At 41.8% G+C, this 18,435-nt stretch overlaps 1 protein-coding gene across 1 annotated transcript in view; it reads left to right on the plus strand.

Moving 5' to 3' along the window:
* LOC138761154 (uncharacterized protein KIAA1671-like) overlaps positions 1–18,435 on the plus strand; it is a 245,816-nt gene that overhangs the window by 83,114 nt on the left and 144,267 nt on the right. Inside the window, exon 2 of the mRNA XM_069932843.1 lies at positions 13,427–15,376. Within this exon, the coding sequence (XP_069788944.1) occupies positions 13,488–15,376 (1,889 nt within the window). The 5' untranslated portion in view covers positions 13,427–13,487. The remainder of the gene's footprint in view (positions 1–13,426; positions 15,377–18,435) is intronic.

Raw genomic sequence — 18,435 nt, forward strand, 5'->3', positions numbered from 1 at the left:
TTCCATTGTAGGAAATTTAATAATTTTTTTTCACCATTTAGCTTGCACAAGAATGGTGTAAACTTGACCTGCATTCCAGCAGTTCTGTTTTAGCTGCTTGCCAATGCAACTGTACAACATTTAGTTGATGTAGCTTTTTTGGCATCTCATCTGATTCCATGACCTCAGCAATCAGTGGAAGATGGGGTTATTTTTTAATTTAATTTGGAGATACAGCATGGTAACAGGTCCTTCTGGCTCATGAGCTTGCGTCTATGTGACCAATTAACCTACAATCTATGTATGTATCCTCCACTCCTCCCTTCCACCAATCATCCCCTTGGGACTTACCACTGTGACCGTAGGAGATGCTGCACTTGTACCCACATCTCCTCCCTCATCACCATTCAGGTCCCTAAACAGTCCTTCCAAGTGAAGCCACATTTCACTTGTGGATCTGCTGAGGTCACCTACTGCATCTGGTGCTCCCACTGTGGTCTTTACATCGGAGAGACTGGATGCAGACTGGGAGACCGTTTTGTTGAACACCTCAAGTCTGTCCACCAACATAATATGCATCTCCCAGTGGCCACCCATTTCAATTACCCATCCCATTCCCTTGCTGACATGCCTGTCCATGGTCTCATGCGCTGCCAGATTGAGACCACCTGCAAATTGGAGGAACAACACCTCATTTTCCGACTGGGCACCCTCCAACTGAATGGCTCTTTCTCTCTTGTTTTTGCTGTCTCCTTTCACACAAACATGACAAATTCTTACCTCATCCCTTATCAAATCCAATTTACACCTTTTTGTTCAACTGAATTCTGAGATTTTCTGCTTCTGGCTCATTCTACTTATTCCTTGAAGAAGGGATCAGGCCTGAAAAGTTAGCAATATATCCTTGCTTTTCATGGATGCTGTAATGTTTCTTTTATTACAATAAAGAAACTTGATTTCTTTTTAAAACAACTAAATTTATTAAATAAGCAACCAGCACTAAAAACAGAACATACACATGCAGATCTCATGGGAAGACTTGCAACTTTAATCTACTAAAGATGTAACAGCATTCGCAAGATGCAACATTACCCAGATGCTACACACTCTGTATCCGAGTCCTTCTGGTGGAAGCACTCTATCACCACATCCCCTTTCCTTGAGATGTTTAATCAGAAGTGACACATTAATACAGTATTCTTTCCATTTAAAATTCAACACAAACATCACATGAATATCAGCAGCACAAATTTTTAAGTGTGCAGTTCTTTTTCATAGATTCAGTCTTCCATGTGCTTTGACAACTTGTGTGGATCTTCTTAACACAGGTGCTTATGTCAGCTCTGCAGGTCTTCTACTGCCTAGCATGGGTAGTGTTTCCTCTGTTTCTGTGAAGGCTAAATCCTCTGCATTTGTTTGTTCCTGCAATATCTCTGGCATTTTCAGCAGCTCCTTCAATTCCTCCTCAGTATTTGACCCTCCTCTGTTCTGACAGTGTAGGATGTTGGATTTACTTCTCCCAGAACAATAGCCTTTTGTCCCAAGTGTTGGAATCTCTGAGTCTTACTGTGCCATGTTGTGCCAGTTGCCCTCAGCTTCTTGCTGACATCATAGTTTGCCATTTGACTCCCTTACAGACGCTTTTGTTACCTTTCGACATCTCACTTCCTGTTTGGGTCTGCAGAGTAGGGAAGTGTGGTGTGTAATCTACACTTCCATCAGAAGCTCATTGTGTGGACATGCCATGTTCAAGTGGCGAAGGTCTGTAACTCAATAGAGCTAGATACAGATCTGTCTAGCACTGTCTAGTGCTTTCTTGAGCATCTTTTTAACTAACTATATGAACTCCTTTCTCTGCCGTTTGACTGTGGATGCAGAGGACTTGAAGTCACATGTTGGAAATCATACTCTTCTGCAAAGTTCTGGAATTTTCTATAATTGAATCATGGGCCATTGTCACTGTAGATAATTTGAGGAATTCTGTGTTTTGCAAAGATCAATTTCATACATTGAATCACAGAAGCAGCCAGACATGCTAGGAAGCAGTGCAATCTCCAGATGGTTCAAACTCAATAACCAGCAAGTAATTTTTCCCATCCGTGTGGAACAGATCAGTTGCAACTTTCTGCCATGGTTCTGCTGGTATGTCAGTTATTATCATGGGTTCCTTTGTCTGCTTTGTGTGAAGTTTCAAACAGGTCTCGGAGCTTGAAACCATCCAGTCAATGCCAGCATTTATCCCTGGTCAATAAACAGCTGTTCCAGTCCTTGCATTTTTCCTTCTCCATCCTCTTCAGCATCTGTTGACTCAATGATTGAAGAATGACAATTCTGCTCTGATTGAGTAGAAGCCCATCGATAACACTCATCTCTGATATTATAGTATGGCTGATGGTCACCTCTATGCCATTCTTATTTCAGACTCTTGATGACCCTCTGTAGAAATGTGTCCTACTCTGTTTCAACTGTGATTTGCTTGGATTTCATATCAGAACTGGGAAGAGATTCAGTGATCATATTCACATGGAGATTCACATTTGTCTCTGTGGAGCTCTCATTGTGTGCTTCACTCTGCATCATTCCTCTGGCTAACACCACCTAACACAATAAGTTTCCCTGGTGTGTACACCAATTCAAAGTCATAATCTTATAGCTTCATCATCAGTCTTTGGATCCTCGGTGACATTTCACTGAGGTGATTCTTGATCATTGCTATTAATGGCTTGTGGTCTGTTTGTTGGGAGACCATGAACTTAAATGTGGAATTTCATGAGTCCATAGACCAAATCTAGACTCTCTTTCTTGACTTGTGCATATTGACATTCAGATGTTGTCATCGTCCTTGATGCGTATGCTACTGACATCGAATGTTCTCCCACAGCTTGAAGTAGTACGACCCCTATTCCATCTTTTAAAGTCTTTCTGGATGTGTTAACGTCGGAAGTACTGATTCTGTTGTTAGAATGATTTTCAGTCGTCCCCATTCTTCCTCGTGGTTTCTGTCCACTTGAATTCACATTTGTCCTGTAACAACTTCTTTAGGTACATTGTTTTGGAAAACAGGTTTGGTATGAATTTACCAATGAAATTGATCATTCCCAGCATTCTCAATATACCTTTTGTCAGTGGGTCTGGGGATCTCTAAAATTGCTTTCACCTTGCTCTTGTCTTTCTCTACACCTGCCTCTGACAGTTTATCTCCCAGAAAGGTGATTTACTTCACATCAAACTGACATTTTTTCTGTTTAATTTTAATACATTCTTCTTGATGTGTTGTAGCACTTTGATGAGCCTATCGTTGTGTTGTTTTTGTGTGGGTCCCCATAGGATCTTGTCACGTACCCAATTCATGCCTTTTATGCCATTGTCCTGTGGAACACTTTCAGAGCTGAGGAAACTCCAAAAGGCATCCTCAGACAGGAGTATCAGCCAAACGGGGTATTTTATGCTATCATCGTGCAGTTTTATTTGCCAGAAGTCCTGGGATGCATCCATTTTAGTGAAAAAACTTTGTACCGGCCATCTCACTTGTAATTTCATCCCTGGTTGGATTCTGATAATGTTCCCTCTTTATTGGCATTCAAGTCTTTTGGGTCCATGCACACGCAATAGGTATAGGCACGAATGGTGCTTGATGCCCACTGTAAATACTTCTATGATGTACATTTGTATGAGGAATTGGAACATGGATGAGGAGCAGGAGTTCTCTCTCCATCTTGGTAATTTTATCTCAATCTGTAGTCTTTGTTATAGAGGAAAAAAATTGCAACTGTAAAGATGGATTTTCTCCACCCTCACATCTATAAATCCTCCGTGCGTGACTCCAAATCTGATCCTTCCTCTGGCTGGTCGCACAGGTGGAGTGGAGTGGAGTGCTCCGTCTCGCTCCATAAATGTTTTGCTGCTGCAAGTGGCTGACCAGGGGCGGGCTGATGACATCATGATGATGCTGTCAGCCTGCAACCCAGGACCTAGTCATTATAGCACTAACACAAGAGGTCAGAGTCATTATAGCACTAACACAAGAGGTCAGGTTCCCTCATTGTGCCAGAAAGGCAGCACCAGTCAGAAGAAGGATCGATGGCTGTCTTCGTTACCCATAATCTCCCATGCAGCTCAAACCGCTCTGTTTCCCGGAGCATTTCCAGCTTCAGTGGGGATTATGGTAATGAGGATGGCCATTGCTCGCCGCGTATATATGCCATTGTGTTGACGGGCGGCGCTATGGCACTAGTTGTCCTTCCTCCATTAGCTCCAGAGGACACAACGAGACACTCCTCTGAATAAAAATGACTCTTACCTGTGGCCTTATCTATAAAAAGGTAAATGCATTTTTTTCTGCTGATAGCCCCCCTCCATATGAATGCGGTCTTCTTCAAAGGAGGTTGCTGCCCGCCGAACTGTGAGGCGCCAAGATGCACGGTTTGAGGCGATATCAGCCCACTGGCGGTGGTCAATGGGGCAGGCACCAAGAGATTTCTTTAGGCAGTCCTTGTACCTCTTCTTTGGCGCACCTCTGTCACGGTGGCCAGTGGAGAGCTCGCCATATAACACGATCTTGGGAAGGCGATGGTCCTCCATTCTGGAGACGTGACCCACCCAGCGCAGCTGGATCTTCAGCAGCGTGGACTCGATGCTGTCGGCCTCTGCCATCTCGAGTACTTCGACGTTAGGGATGAAGTCGCTCCAATGAATTTTGAGGATGGAGCGGAGACAACGCTGGTGGAAGCGTTCTAGGAGCCGTAGGTGATGCCGGTAGAGGACCCATGATTCGGAGACGAACCGGAGTGTGGGTATGACAACGGATCTGTATATGCTAATCTTTGTGAGGTTTTTCAGTTGGTTGTTTTTCCAGACTCTTTTGTGTAGTCTTCCAAAGGCGCTATTTGCCTTGGCGAGTCTGTTGTCTATCTCGTTGTCGATCCTTGCATCTGATGAAATGGTGCATCCGAGATAGGTAAACTGGTTGACCGTTTTGAGTTTTGTGTGCCCGATGGAGATGTGAATTGGTCCTTTGCTATTGGATTATGAATTTAACCTGGGTAAGATGCAGACTAAATGCAGTTCCACCTCCAAACAAAGATGCAGTCAGTTGCCTCAGAGTGTACAATCATGTGACATGCATTTTTTTTCTGGAAAGGAGGTGGTTGCCATTTCCCTGCGTGTAGACACAAAGACTTGCTTCTGTTTTGTGACCGAACAGGTCTGTTTGGTTGCAAGAGATTTCTCAATAGTTAAGCAAAAGAATCCCACCTTAATTTTAAAACATCCCAACTGCTTTTCCGATTCATCTTCAGGCATGTGTATTCACTGTCCCAACCTTTTGTGAGTTGTTTACATATAAGTGTGTCAAACTTTCAAATTTAGTTTGCTCTTTCAAATAAGTTTCACAATGGAAGTTTGAAGCTGCTTATATCTGATTTTTTTAAAAAAAATTATGGATCTATTTGCAGCATAGATTTAAACTCCCAGATTCCATTAACAACAAGGAAAGTGTTGCAACATGAATTCTTGGAGACTCTATGGAGACTCAGCATACAGGATGAGTGTTTAGTGGCCTTTAAAATCTGCTTTAAAGTTATTTGAACTACACTGCAATAGATTAGTCACTTTAAAATGTTATTGCAACCTACATTGTGTTTACTTTTCTAAACAATAACCAGTGTAGAACAGATCCTTCTAGGTTGGGGGAGAAAAAGATCTGATTGAGTTCAAGGGGATGAATCTGTTTGCAGATCTGGGGATTTACTCTGAAGGCAGCCTTTGTTCTCAGTCCTGTTTTAGCAGGAAAGGGGAATGTAAGGGTTAGGGGGGTTGTTGCAGGGAGATATTAGTCAGTAATTAGGGCTGTTGCTTAAAGCAGTTAAGTATTATTAAATAATCTTGTGCATTTAACCCCCCCCCCCAATTTATTGGAAAACAAAGTACTTGGCTTCAGGAGGTATTCTTGAAAAAAAAATCTCACAGTAGCCTTGCCTTAAACTTAAGATGTCTTTGAAAGGTTTTGTATAGAAGGTAGGGGGATTTTTCTTTTGTTGTAAACTTCTTCCTGCCCAAAACTCAGTCTCCCAACTGAAAAAAGTTACCTTCCCTAAATAACCATTTTTTTCTTCATTACATGAGATAAACATAGGAGAATGAAATCTATGGAGAGAGATTGCATTTGATTGTAATCCAGCTGAGTTTGACTGCTTCAGGAAGGAGTTTAACAGATGTTGTATTAATTTATTGTTTCAAAGTTTCAAGTAGTTTGGCAAACAGTCTGAGATTGGTCATAATGCTTTACAAAATATGACCTAACTAATATGAAGCCAACAAGGCAGACAAAAATCATGGTTTAAAAAAATCATTATTAATAGTAGTCTGTGTAAGTCTGGAATTTTTATTTTTTGAGGTGGAACTGTTTAAACTACTTAAGCATATTTTATTTTATGATGGTTGTTGACCAGTGAGTCCATGCAAGGTCCTCCTTTTGTCTCTCTTCTCTGGAAGTGTTGATGGGGGGTGGGGGGAGAGGAGTGGTTGGTGTTGGGGAAAGTTTGCACTATTATTTTTATTCCCTTTAAGTTTCAATTATGCATGAAATCCAGCATACCTGGTGAGTAAACAATGATTCAGCAAAGATGTCTCAGATACATTGAGTTCTGCTTGATCTGTGCCCAGTGTTTCTATTATGAGCACAATGTGTGGTAGTATATTCTGGGTCACTAAAATTTACCATGTTTAAAAAGAAAATCCTCCTTTTGTGGGCCCTGAGGTGGCTGAAGGGTCTTGTGCAGGATCCATAGACTCTGCCATAGGCAGGGCAGGAGGTGTTTGATGGATGATTTGAGATTTGGTGATCCTTGCAGTCATCCATCTAGTTATACACTTTGGTAGAAGGAATAAAACAGCAGGCTATTATTTGGATGGGGAAACATTCAAAATTTGGAGATGCAAAAAGAATTGGGAGTCCTTGTGCAGGAATAGTTAACCTCAAGGTTGAGTCAATGGTGAAGAAGGCGAATGCAATGTTGCCATTCGTATCTAGAGGTATAAGTTATCAGAGTAGGGTTGTGAGGCTTTATAATACACTGGTGAAGCCTCACTTCCAGTATGGGGTACAGTTTTGTTCTCCTTGTTTAAAAAATGATGTGCTGGCATTGGAGAAGTTTCAAAGAACTGTCAGACTCTTGAACTTCCTACTACCCTTAACCAGAGCAATACGCCAAGATCTGTATCAATCTGTCTGTACCATTAAAACGACACTTTTTTTGCACTACTGCCACTGTAAATATATACAGTGCCCTCCATGATGTTTGCGACAAAGACACTTTTTCCCCCTTTATTTGCTCCTGTGCCCCACAGTTTTAAATTTGTAATCAAACAATTCTCATGTGATTAAAGTGGATATTCCAAATTTTATTCAAGGTTATTTGTATACAATTGGGTTTGGCCATGTAGAAATTTCAGCACTGTTTATACATTGTCCCCTCATTTCAGGTGTTACGAGTTCAGAGCACCTCAAAACCCAGCAGCAATAGATATTCACCAAGACAAATGGTTACTTAAACAAAAGTTGCTTTTAATTATCTTTAAACATGAAAATAGAATCACACTTTAACATATCACTATTGACTTACTTAACCTAACTTAACCCCCTTCTAATTCTAAGCGCACGTGTATGTAATAAGTTCAGAAAAGTTCTTTGATTCACAGTTCAATCTCACTTCTATTCTTCCAAGTTCACTGGTTGCAGACAATTTTTATACTGTGCACAGAATTAATTTAACAGTTCACCAGGCTTTGGTGATTGAAAGATAAATGGTTACCCTTCAGCATGGTTCTTATCAGTTTTCAGGGAGAAATTTGTTGTACATTTCTTCCATCAGCCACTTCAGTGTCTTGCTGATGAAACTTGCCCCCTCAGGGTTCTCCAGATGATGAACTCTGTGGTGACCTGAAAGAAGGAAGTTCTTTTTGTTTCACTTATTTCAAGTGAAACATTAGACAGTCAGTTCTCTCCTCTTGCATGAACCATAAGGGCTCTGACCAGGCCGTCTTCCAAGCGGCTTTCCATAAGCTTGCCAGCTTGTCCTGTTCCAGTCCCAGCTGCTTCTGCTGCTGTAACACTGTACAAGTGAATTCCGTTTCTCTTTCTCTCTCTCTGACACAGAGAGAAAAGCCAGTTTGACTCTCTCTGCTTGCAAAATCACATGACCCTCCTAGAACAACAAGTTCTCTTCCAGACAATCTGTGGCTCCAGCAAGATCTTTCATCTGTTACCTTTTGTAAACAACAATCCATTACTGAAGTCTCTTGCAAAAGCTCTGAGGTCCTGATATGTCTAGCATGGGGCAGGGCTCCAGTATTTTAAATAAGATCTGTTTTAAAGTGTTTGTATGTAATCTACTTGAACAAACCTTTCCCAATTTATCTCCCAAAAACATATCTGTATCTTTTTTTTGGCTTGGCTTCGCAGACGAAGATTTATGGAGGGGGTAAAAGTCCACGTCAGCTGCAGACTCATTTGTGGCTGACAAGTCCGATGCGGGACAGGCAGACACGGTTGCAGCGGTTGCAGGGGAAAATTGGTTGGTTGGGGTTGGGTGTTGGGTTTTTCCTCCTTTGCCTTTTGTCAGTGAGGTGGGCTCTGCGGTCTTCTTCAAAGGAGGTTGCTGCCCGCCAAACTGTGAGGCGCCAAGATGCACGGTTTGAGGCGATATCAGACCACTGGCGGTGGTCAATGTGGCAGGCACCAAGAGATTTCTTTAGGCAGTCCTTGTACCTTTTCTTTGGTGCACCTCTGTCACGGTGGCCAGTGGAGAGCTCGCCATATAACACGATCTTGGGAAGGCGATGGTCCTCCATTCTGGAGACGTGACCCACCCCACAATATGTACCGGTATATTTGTTTCTGTGTTTGTGCATGTATAGTATATGTATTTATTTCTCAGTCAATGCCAAAGCACTTTACAGCTAACTAAGTACTTTAAAGTATATTCAATATTGTATTGTAAGGAAGATGACCATTGGGCATCAAGGCCACAATTAGAATCAAATCATCCTCAGCAAACACACAGTCAAAATAGCTAATCTTTGGCAGAATTCTCACAACTCAGAATGCTTGCTTAATAAAATTGGTTACAATTTAATCTTAATTCATAATGCCAGGACTCAGCAAGGAAAGTGCCTTGTTTTGATTGTAATGAAGGGCTTTGCTAGTCTTTGAGCTGGTTTGAGCATTGTCTAAAGCAGGGGTGTCAAACTCAAATTCACGGAGGGCCAAAATTAAAAACTTGGACTAAGTCGAGGGCCGAACTAAATATTTATTGAAAATTTTCAACAACATCTGCATGTTTTCTCTTCTTTCAACATGTGTAATGTTAAACTTTAGGATATAACTTTAGGAGGATAATGTTACAGGTCAGGAGTAGGTAGCTCAAGTTCACCCTTTGCTTGACCTGAGGGAAACATATTTGGTCCCTGTGGAGATGTAGTCAGCATTCACAGGGTGTGTCCATTTTGGCCTGCATCAGGACTCAGCATTTCCTACTCACTCCTCAGGCTCTAGGCTTCTATTCACCCTCGACCCACCATCCCTCTACCTGACCAGTCCTTTACCCAACCTCTACTCACCCCTCACTCCACTCGCTCTGCCTCTACCCACCCCATCCTATACACGCCCCTCTACTGCCTCTCCCCTCAACGTTCCTCCCTCTACCCGTCTCTCACCCTCTAATCACCCCCCCCACTCGCCCTGCCCCTCCCCTTTTACCTCTTCCCTATCCACCCCTCCTTCTACTCATCCCTCCCTCTAACTGCCCCTCGCACCACCATAATTTCCCCTGTCCATTACTCCTCACCTACACCCTCTGCCCACCCCTGCTTACCTACCCACTCAGGCCCAGCGCATTGCCGATCAGCCTTTGCGGACAGCCACCATCTCTCTCTTCACGTGCAGGGCCGAACCAGCCGTCCCTGGGGTCCACGCGGGTGCAAGCGCTGAAGGTCGTGGCGACCGGGAGAAGTGCGCTCGCGCTGTGGAAGGGCCGTCCGGTGCCAGTCGCGCGGGGCTCACGCTGCCCGGGGGCCGTGCGCAGCCTGCCATGCCCGTCGCGCCGACAGGAAATCACAGGCGCTCACCAATCTGCCGCACCGCTCGACAGGTGGGAGAAGTGACTGGTTGTGCGGGGAGCCTTCCAAGTGGCTTGCCGGCTGATGACATCGACAGACTTCTCGTGTTACAATTTCTCGTGTTACAATGGGGAAGGATGTGCAATGAAGGGGGAGGATGGTGGGGGTGACATTACCAAAAAACAGCATCGGCTCTCGCTGCAGGGCGGGCCACCTCTAATACATTTTTGAAATGATCTTGCGGGCCAAATGTAATTATATCGCGGGCCAGAGTTTGACATGTGTGGTCTAAAGGAAGTGGGGGGGGGGGGGGGGCGGAAATAATAATTCTTGCCAGTTTGGGTAACATTTAAAAATAAATCTGAAGGATTCAGATATTGGAGCATTATCAATCTCAAATAAAAGTTTGGAATATGAAGTTCAACACTGTTTTAAGCAAAAGGCATAGGAGCAGAAATAGGCCATTCAGCCTATTGAGTCTCCCCTGTCATTCAATCATGAGCTGATCCATTTTCCCACTCAGCCCCATTGCTCATCCTCTCCATTACCTTTAATGCCCTGGTTAATCGAGAACTTGTCAATCTCTCCCTTAACGGGGGAATGACACTGAAATAATTCCAGATCATTTATTCCATTGTCCTGACCTCTGTCCTCAAACTCAAAATTGTTACCAGGTCTTGCAGGGAAGACTCGTCCCTGAATTATGATCTTTTGGGCAAAGTTAGTGTTTGACAGTTTATCATTTAAAAAGATACAACGAAATAAGCCATTTTTCTGAGTCTTTTTGCTTTTTCCTTGAAAAGGTCTGTGAAAGAAAGTGGATCTGAACAGCTAAAGCTGGAACTATTCAGCAAATTAGCCAGACTCAATGGAAAGAGATACTATTGGTGTTTCAGGTGGGAAGATTCTCACCTAAATGGGGGAAAGAGGAAACTGGTTATTCATTCCATGGGTGTTGCTTAACCTGTTGAGGTTTTCTTTATTTTCTGCTTTTATTTAGGTTTTCAGCATCTGCAGTTTTTTTTCTTATAAGTTTTACCTGGCCATGGGTATATGCTCATTCTGCTTGTTACAGGCAGTGGTTAGCCTGTTTGACAGGAAGCCCACCACAAGTATACTTCGTACCATCTGAGATACTTGACATGCAAAACCTGGACTGTTTATAAAAGATGAACTTAGTGCCAGATGTATGCCACTCAAATGGTATTCAGAGATTCCTTGATTTATTCTTCCCTGTTCATTTCAGTTAATGCTGCTAATCCAAGTTCAGCTTTTCTGTGTGTTTGATACTTGCTTTATGAATGTAAATAGCCATCAAACTTGATGCAGTGCATAAAGGAACGATGTCCTTGATGTTGGCTCAATATAAGCTGCCTCAGGTGGCCAGAATACGCGAATGTAAAGCTGCCATTTTACCCCAATGCGGCTGTCGGGTGGCCACCTGAAAGTGGAGAACTCGGCCAGGAGGAGCACTTACCTAACTCTCCCCCTGTAGGTACATTCTCCAGCTTGGAGAAACCCCTGTTGCACCTGAAAGCAGCAGTGGGACTACAGCCACAATCCACAGGAGCCGGTGTTCGCTCAGATGCGGCTCTCCTTCAGACGGCACGTTCTTGTTTATTAAGTCAACTCGAGAGTTTAAGTGTGCTGGCAAATGGGACTTTCCCAACTTGGTTAGCATGGATGGATTGGACTGAAGGGTCAGCTCCATGCTGTGTGACTCGATGAGAGAGTTTACTGATGGCAATGAAAGCCTCCGGGTCAAACCCTGGGAATTGATTGTCTCCATGTGTAGTTAAAGCTAGATCTCTTATCCAGTCGCTCATCTAAAGACTTTAAAAGTAGGCTCAGGCTCTGGAATTAACCTTGCAATTTTGATGGAAAGGATTTGTAAATCATGAGGCATTTTATTCCTAGTACCCACTCACTCGTCCTAGAATTCAGATTTATTGTCAAGAGTACGTAAATGGCATCACTTACAACCCTTTTTCTAGGGTAAATTGTCAGGGTAATTTCATTCATCCAAACTTTTAAAAGAAGTTTGTTTGACAAAGAAGTTGGATTAATATTTGTGTGTGTGCATATATTTAACTCTTTCCAATTTTAACATTTACAATTCTGTTCTGTGAAATTAATCAGTGTGAAGTGACTGTTGTCCCACCTGGTGATCTGGAGAGGAACAATGACCACAAACTGGACTAAGCTTCATTTGCTACTTAATTTTTCTCAGATAGAGCTGTGAAATGCACTAAAAATGTAAATGTTGTAAACACTTCCTTGTGAACAATTGAAACAATTTCTGAAGCTGAGCAATGCAGCTGGCTGCCTCTCAGCTTCAGCGTCCTGGATTTAAACTTGATCTCTGGCGCTCTCTGAAAGAAGTTTGCACATTATCCCTGCTTGATCTTGTTCAGTTCTGTTAAGTTGCCAACTTAAAAAAAACACTCAATTCAATTAAATATTTAGTAATACAGATCAAGTAATGAAGTGGATGGTGGAGATTTTTGAAAGCCATTTTATGAAATTTGGAAAAATAGGCAGAACTTTCGGTGGGGTTTCCTATTGTTACTTAAATTGTTATCAGCTAGGTGATAAAAAAATAATTATGAAGGATTCCTCAATTCCAGCCATCCATTACAATAAATTTTATTTTCTGTTGTTGACCACTGTCCCCCTTTACAGCTTTGAGGCTTTTCATGGATCAGAATAAATAAATAAAAGAATGCTCCATCACCCTTGTATTAAACTGTGTATGACTATCTATAAATTAATGTATAAATTAATCTATAAATTAATGATCAGGATGTCATCCAATTGCTACATCACAGTTATTTAACATTTAGCTTCAGCATGTTCTTTGACATTCCCAGAGTCAGCATTGTTATGTTTTCTTGGAGAGGGCATTAAAGGTTGGGGGTGGGGGGTTACGGGGGAAGGGGTGGAGGGCTCAATTATTTTCTCTCCATTATTTGGAAAATGATACATTGCCAATAAACAAACAAATCTTTATACTCAATCCTATTGTAACTAGTTTGTGTTACCACACAGCTGAACTTTATTGTCACCATTTCCTGTGTTATTCTATCTCAAAGTAGCCCCACCTGATATTGGCAAGGTTTTACAAAGCTTATACCTGAAATCTAGGTACAAAATCTCATTGCCAGTTAGTACTGGCTCTTAGTGAACAAGCCTATTTGGGTAACCTGTACATTGGAGAGCTTAAATATTTGAATAACCCTTGTGTTCTAAGTAAGACTGATTACCTGCTCACTTAGCTAACTTTATTTTTAATTCAGCTCACTATTAATTTTTTTCTCTCTCTCACACACAGGGCAAGTCTCCAGAGTGTTGAGTCATGCAGGATGGTGAATGCTTGAAATAGAAACCTTGCCATGGCAACATGGGTGGAGGGGAAGCCTATCACACCCCAAAATAACACTTTAAGTGATGGGAGTGATATTACCACTGAACCAATGACTCCATGGACTCGCATGAGCCCTCTTTCAGATGCAAGCAATAAAGCCCTGGAATCAACAACTTCAACTTCTCATATATTTCATGATGACAAACTGAATTATAATTTGGGTTCAGTAACCAAGACTTTAAGAACACCCAAACCAAAAGTTTCTCCAAGACAGTTTTCGTCGGCAGTATCTTCTGTGCCATTTTCAGCACTTTGGGTCACACAAGCACCTCTTGCAGCCCCAGAGCCTTGGAGTGTAACTTCAGAAGGAATTCCATCAGGGAAGGTGGATACAGATATAGATGATAAGGAAGAAAGCTTCAGGCACATGGAGGGAAAACATGCACTAACTGGTGCTGGCATGTTAGTATTGTCTCCTGCTCTAAATTCTTCGCTGGGAGCTGAGGGTCTCAGACGAATTAGAGCAGACAATACTCAGGATGATGAAAATGTGCCTGATTTGCCTTCAAAACCAAAAATTTGTAACATTGCAGTTTCAACTTCAAATGCAGTCTTGAATCCGGAAAGAATGATAGAAGAGGAGAGAGAATATACTGTAGCAAAGCCAACTAGCATGGTTATTTTGGAAACTTCTATTCAGAAGTTAAAATCTATGAAAACCAGTGATGTCAGAAAATGGACAAACATGGATATTTCACAGAATCAGGAGAAACAAAGGACTAATAAATCATTTGCATTGCCAAAGTCATCTTCTCATTTCAAGATGAGCAGCTCTAGTGCCTTGGAAGGGATTGAGACATCAAGTTTGACTTCTTTGGATCTTCTTGGAAAGTCTGAAAACCCTGCAGAGGAAGACAAGTCCAAAACGGATAAGGGAATAGACATTGCTGAGGGCTCACTCTGCCTTCGCGACCATGGAAGGAGGAAGTCCAGACCATTAGCTGCTTGGCTTTCTGGAACTACACGTGATGAGAATTTAGTAGCCACCATAAAATATGATGAAAATATTTCTACACCTGAAAAACCATGGCGTAAAAACCCCCGGCCTTTGTCAATGGACCTAACAGCCAGATTTGAACGAGCAGGGTCCATGATTTACAAGAGGAATAATTGCCCATCAGAGGAAAGCAAAGAAAATGTCCCTGTAATGCCAGCAACTGGTGCTTTGTTCTCTGGGACTGAACACAAGGCTCGAGTTCAACCAGATGGTTCAGCAGTAGAAACTGAAAAGTCTGGATCTCCTGATGACTGTGTAAACAAAGGAAGGAGTTACTTGTCTGATGCTAAAGAAAAGGGGCATAGCATTCCAAAATTGGATACCAGCAAAAAAGACCACATAATTCCTAAATTGTACAAGACCGATAATAAAGAGAAATTTATGAGTTCATCGGAAAGTAAAATACTGGAGCAAAATCATTGTTGTGACAATAAAATGATTGCAGAAGCCAGAAAGGAAGAGAAGGAAGAAAGAACAATCACTACCTCATTCAAGACAGAGAGTCACCCAGAGCAACATAAAAAATGGACAAATAGGGAATTAGATAAAAGTTCTTCTCATCTGGAGCTGTCATCAAATGATGAAAACTCTCATCTAGATTCTGATGATCAAAGATGTAAAGGAAATCGTACCCCAGTGGCTGGTGGGATAATTAAGAAACGCATTAGTCTCCTCTTAGATTCCGCCAGTAGCACCACAGCAAAATCAGATAGTCCACAGGCAACTGTGGAGAAGGAAAAGATAAACATTTGTGTTAAACAGCAAATCCAAAGCTTCACTTCAGAAAAGAAAGAGGAACTTTCAAGTTCCCAGAGGTGTAAATTTCGGCCAAGACCTCTGTCTTCAGAGATAACAAAACTGTATGTTGAATTTTAATTTTTGGTTTTAAATACGTGTGTTTTAAAAAAAAAAATGCATCCCATGTGATTCACTTGTTTTCAGACTATGGCATCGGGGCAAAAATGGGCTATTCAGCCATCAAGTCTGCACTGCCATTCAATCATGAGCTGATCCATTCTCCCACTAAGTCCCACTGCCCAGCCTTCTCTGCATACATAACCTTTGATGCCCTGGATAATCAAGAACCTATCAATCTCTCCCCTAAATACTCCCAATGATGGCCTCCACAAAGCCTTTGGCAAAGAATTCCACAGAAACACCACCCTCCGGATCTTGTTACCTGCCTCTTGAATAATTCATTAATTACACTGTTGAGTCTTAGCACCAAGAATTTCTTCTCTATTTAGTTCCGAGTGAAATGATCCTGACAGCATGTGGTCAAGTGTGCAGGCATATGCTCTTCAGATTCAGATAAACTTCAGGAATTACACAGGGCATTTCATCAGCAAGTTTTGCTCACATCTCTTGTTCTCACCATTGGGTTTCTTTTGCCTAATTACTTTACATTTTGATTCCCTCATTGTGTGGTCGCCACTGGCAGAGCAAGGTCTTGATTCTGCTTTGCCATGTCTTGAGTATTTGCACGATTCTTCAATAAAGTTAGCAGGCAGCAACGTGCTCTGAAGCACCCTCTGGCTGACACCTTGACTGATTCCCATTTGCCAATGGTCTTTTAAGCAATCCCTTCATTTGTTTATCTCATCACCACATCCATCCAATTTATTCCCTTCAGCAGCCCATGGCTCCTATTCCCAGCTGTTCTGTCAAGCTTGGTTTCCTACAATCTTTCAAAGCCAATGGATTTCATTTTTTTTATTAAGACACTGGTGAAGACCTCACCTGGAGTTTTGAGAGTAGTTTTGGGCTCTACATTTAAGAAAAGACGTGCTGACGTGGGAAAGGGGTCAAAAGAGATTCAATAGGATGATTTTGGGAATGAAAGGATTATATGAGGAGTGTTTGACAGTTCTTGGCCTCCACTTGGAATTAAATTGAATGAGGGGGGAATCTCATTGCAACATTTTGAATGTCGAAAGGCAAGGACAGAGTAGATGTTTCCCATCATGAGAGAGTCTAGGGCAAGAGGACACATCTTCAGGATTGAAAGATGTCTGCTTAGTACAGAAATATGTGGGAATTTCTTCAGCCAAAGGGTGGTGAATCTGTGGAATTTGTTGTCCAGGCAGTTGTAGAGGTCAGGTCATTGGATGTATTTAAGGGAGAAATTGATAGGTAATTGACTATAGCCAATGCATCAAAGGTTATGGGGAGAGTGGGGCCAAGTGGAGATAATGGATCAGGTTGTGATTAAATGGCAGGACAGATTTGAAAGGCTGAATAGCTTATTTCTACTCCTATTTCTTATTGTAAATTAGTAATTTCCTTGTTAATTATTGACGTGTCCAAATTTTATGTGGGTATCCATTTCTTTGGGCACAGTCAGTATTTTTGTTGCATATGCTTAACTGAGCTTGCGTGGCCATTTCTAGAGGGTTGGTTTTTCAACGTGCCCACACCCTTCCATGCTCTGGCAAGGATAGCAAGGTTTCTTCCTAATAGGGCTTTAGTTAATGAGATCACTAGATCGTTCCAAACATATTTACTGTTGATGGTTTCTTTTATATTTGGGATTATTAATTAATTTAATTTCTCGGCTGCCCCATGTTGGGAATTTGAGATCTGGTTTCCAGATTGTTGTGCAAACCTCTGAGATGCTACTCTGGTCATTTAACCTGAGCTGCCACTATAACTTTGCACTTAACACAAGAGGCAGCACAAGTCATTATATCCTGTTATTTCAGTATATCATTCCATCCCCTCTGAAATCATATTTGGAATGTACTTGTAACTTGCTTTTTCTGGCTCTGTAATGATACTTATTTGTTTCAGTATTATTTTTACATTTTAGGAAATATTATACCTCTTCATGTCCATTTTCCTGATCACCTTCCACACATTGTTTACAAGGCCAAATGATTTGAATGGCCTGTTTCAGCTTGGTCTTTCTCAATTTAACCATGATTTCACGAAAGTCTTCGCCATTCAGCTTCCAGATACAAAAGTATGTTTATCATCATATTATTGGAAGTGTTGAGACAAGTAGCTCAAAATTCCTCTGCTGCCTGCAGCAGGGAGGATTCCAAGGCTTGTCAGAACTTTTGGGGCATCAGGTCCTGAGGATTCCAGGGATCTCCCAGCTGTATACGAGTTCAAGTGGATAATGACATTTGTGTGTTGTGGTCAAAAACACCTCAAATAAAATGGTAACCCAGTCTGTGTTGATTTTTGTCCCAATTTCTTTTGAGACAGGTTTCTTTTAAGCCTCTCTTCAAAGTTAAACCTTTCCGTTGGTTTATGGGATATTCAGAATGTCATATACTCCAGGCAAGTGGAGGAGTTGTTATGTCACAACTAGCAAAAAGTGTAATCTATTATCACTTTGTATCACTAAGGAGCCACCCCCTCCACCGATCAATTCTCACCTTCCTCTCCCATCCTTCTATCCACATACAATTATCACCTTTTGTTTGTTGTTCTGTGCTTCTCCCCTGCCCTTTCTTCCCACCTTTTTATTCTTGCACCTGCCTGTCTTTTTTCTCTCATACCTTGAAGAAGGGTTCAGGACCAAAACATCTGTGCAAAGTGAAGGGAGGAAAGTTTAGTGGAGATGACAAGGTATGTTTTTTTTTAAACACAGAAAATTGTGGGTGCCTGGAATGCATTGCCAGGGATGGTGGTGGAGGCTGGAACAATAATGGCATTTAAGAGACTCTTAGGCACATGGATGAAAGAAAAATAAAAGGTTATGAGGTTTGGAGAGTTTAGTATTTTTGGGGGAGTATATATTAGATCGGCACAACATCGTGAGCTGAAGGGCCTTTACTGTGCTGTAATGTTCTATGAAACATAGAACGTAGAATAGTGCAGCTCAGTACAGGCCCTTCAGCCCTCAATGTTGTGCTGACCCATACATTTCTTCCTTAAAAAAAAGTACTAAATCCTCTCTACCCCATAATCT

The sequence above is a fragment of the Narcine bancroftii genome, chromosome 4, assembly GCF_036971445.1.
Source record: "Narcine bancroftii isolate sNarBan1 chromosome 4, sNarBan1.hap1, whole genome shotgun sequence".
NCBI lineage: Eukaryota > Metazoa > Chordata > Chondrichthyes > Torpediniformes > Narcinidae > Narcine > Narcine bancroftii.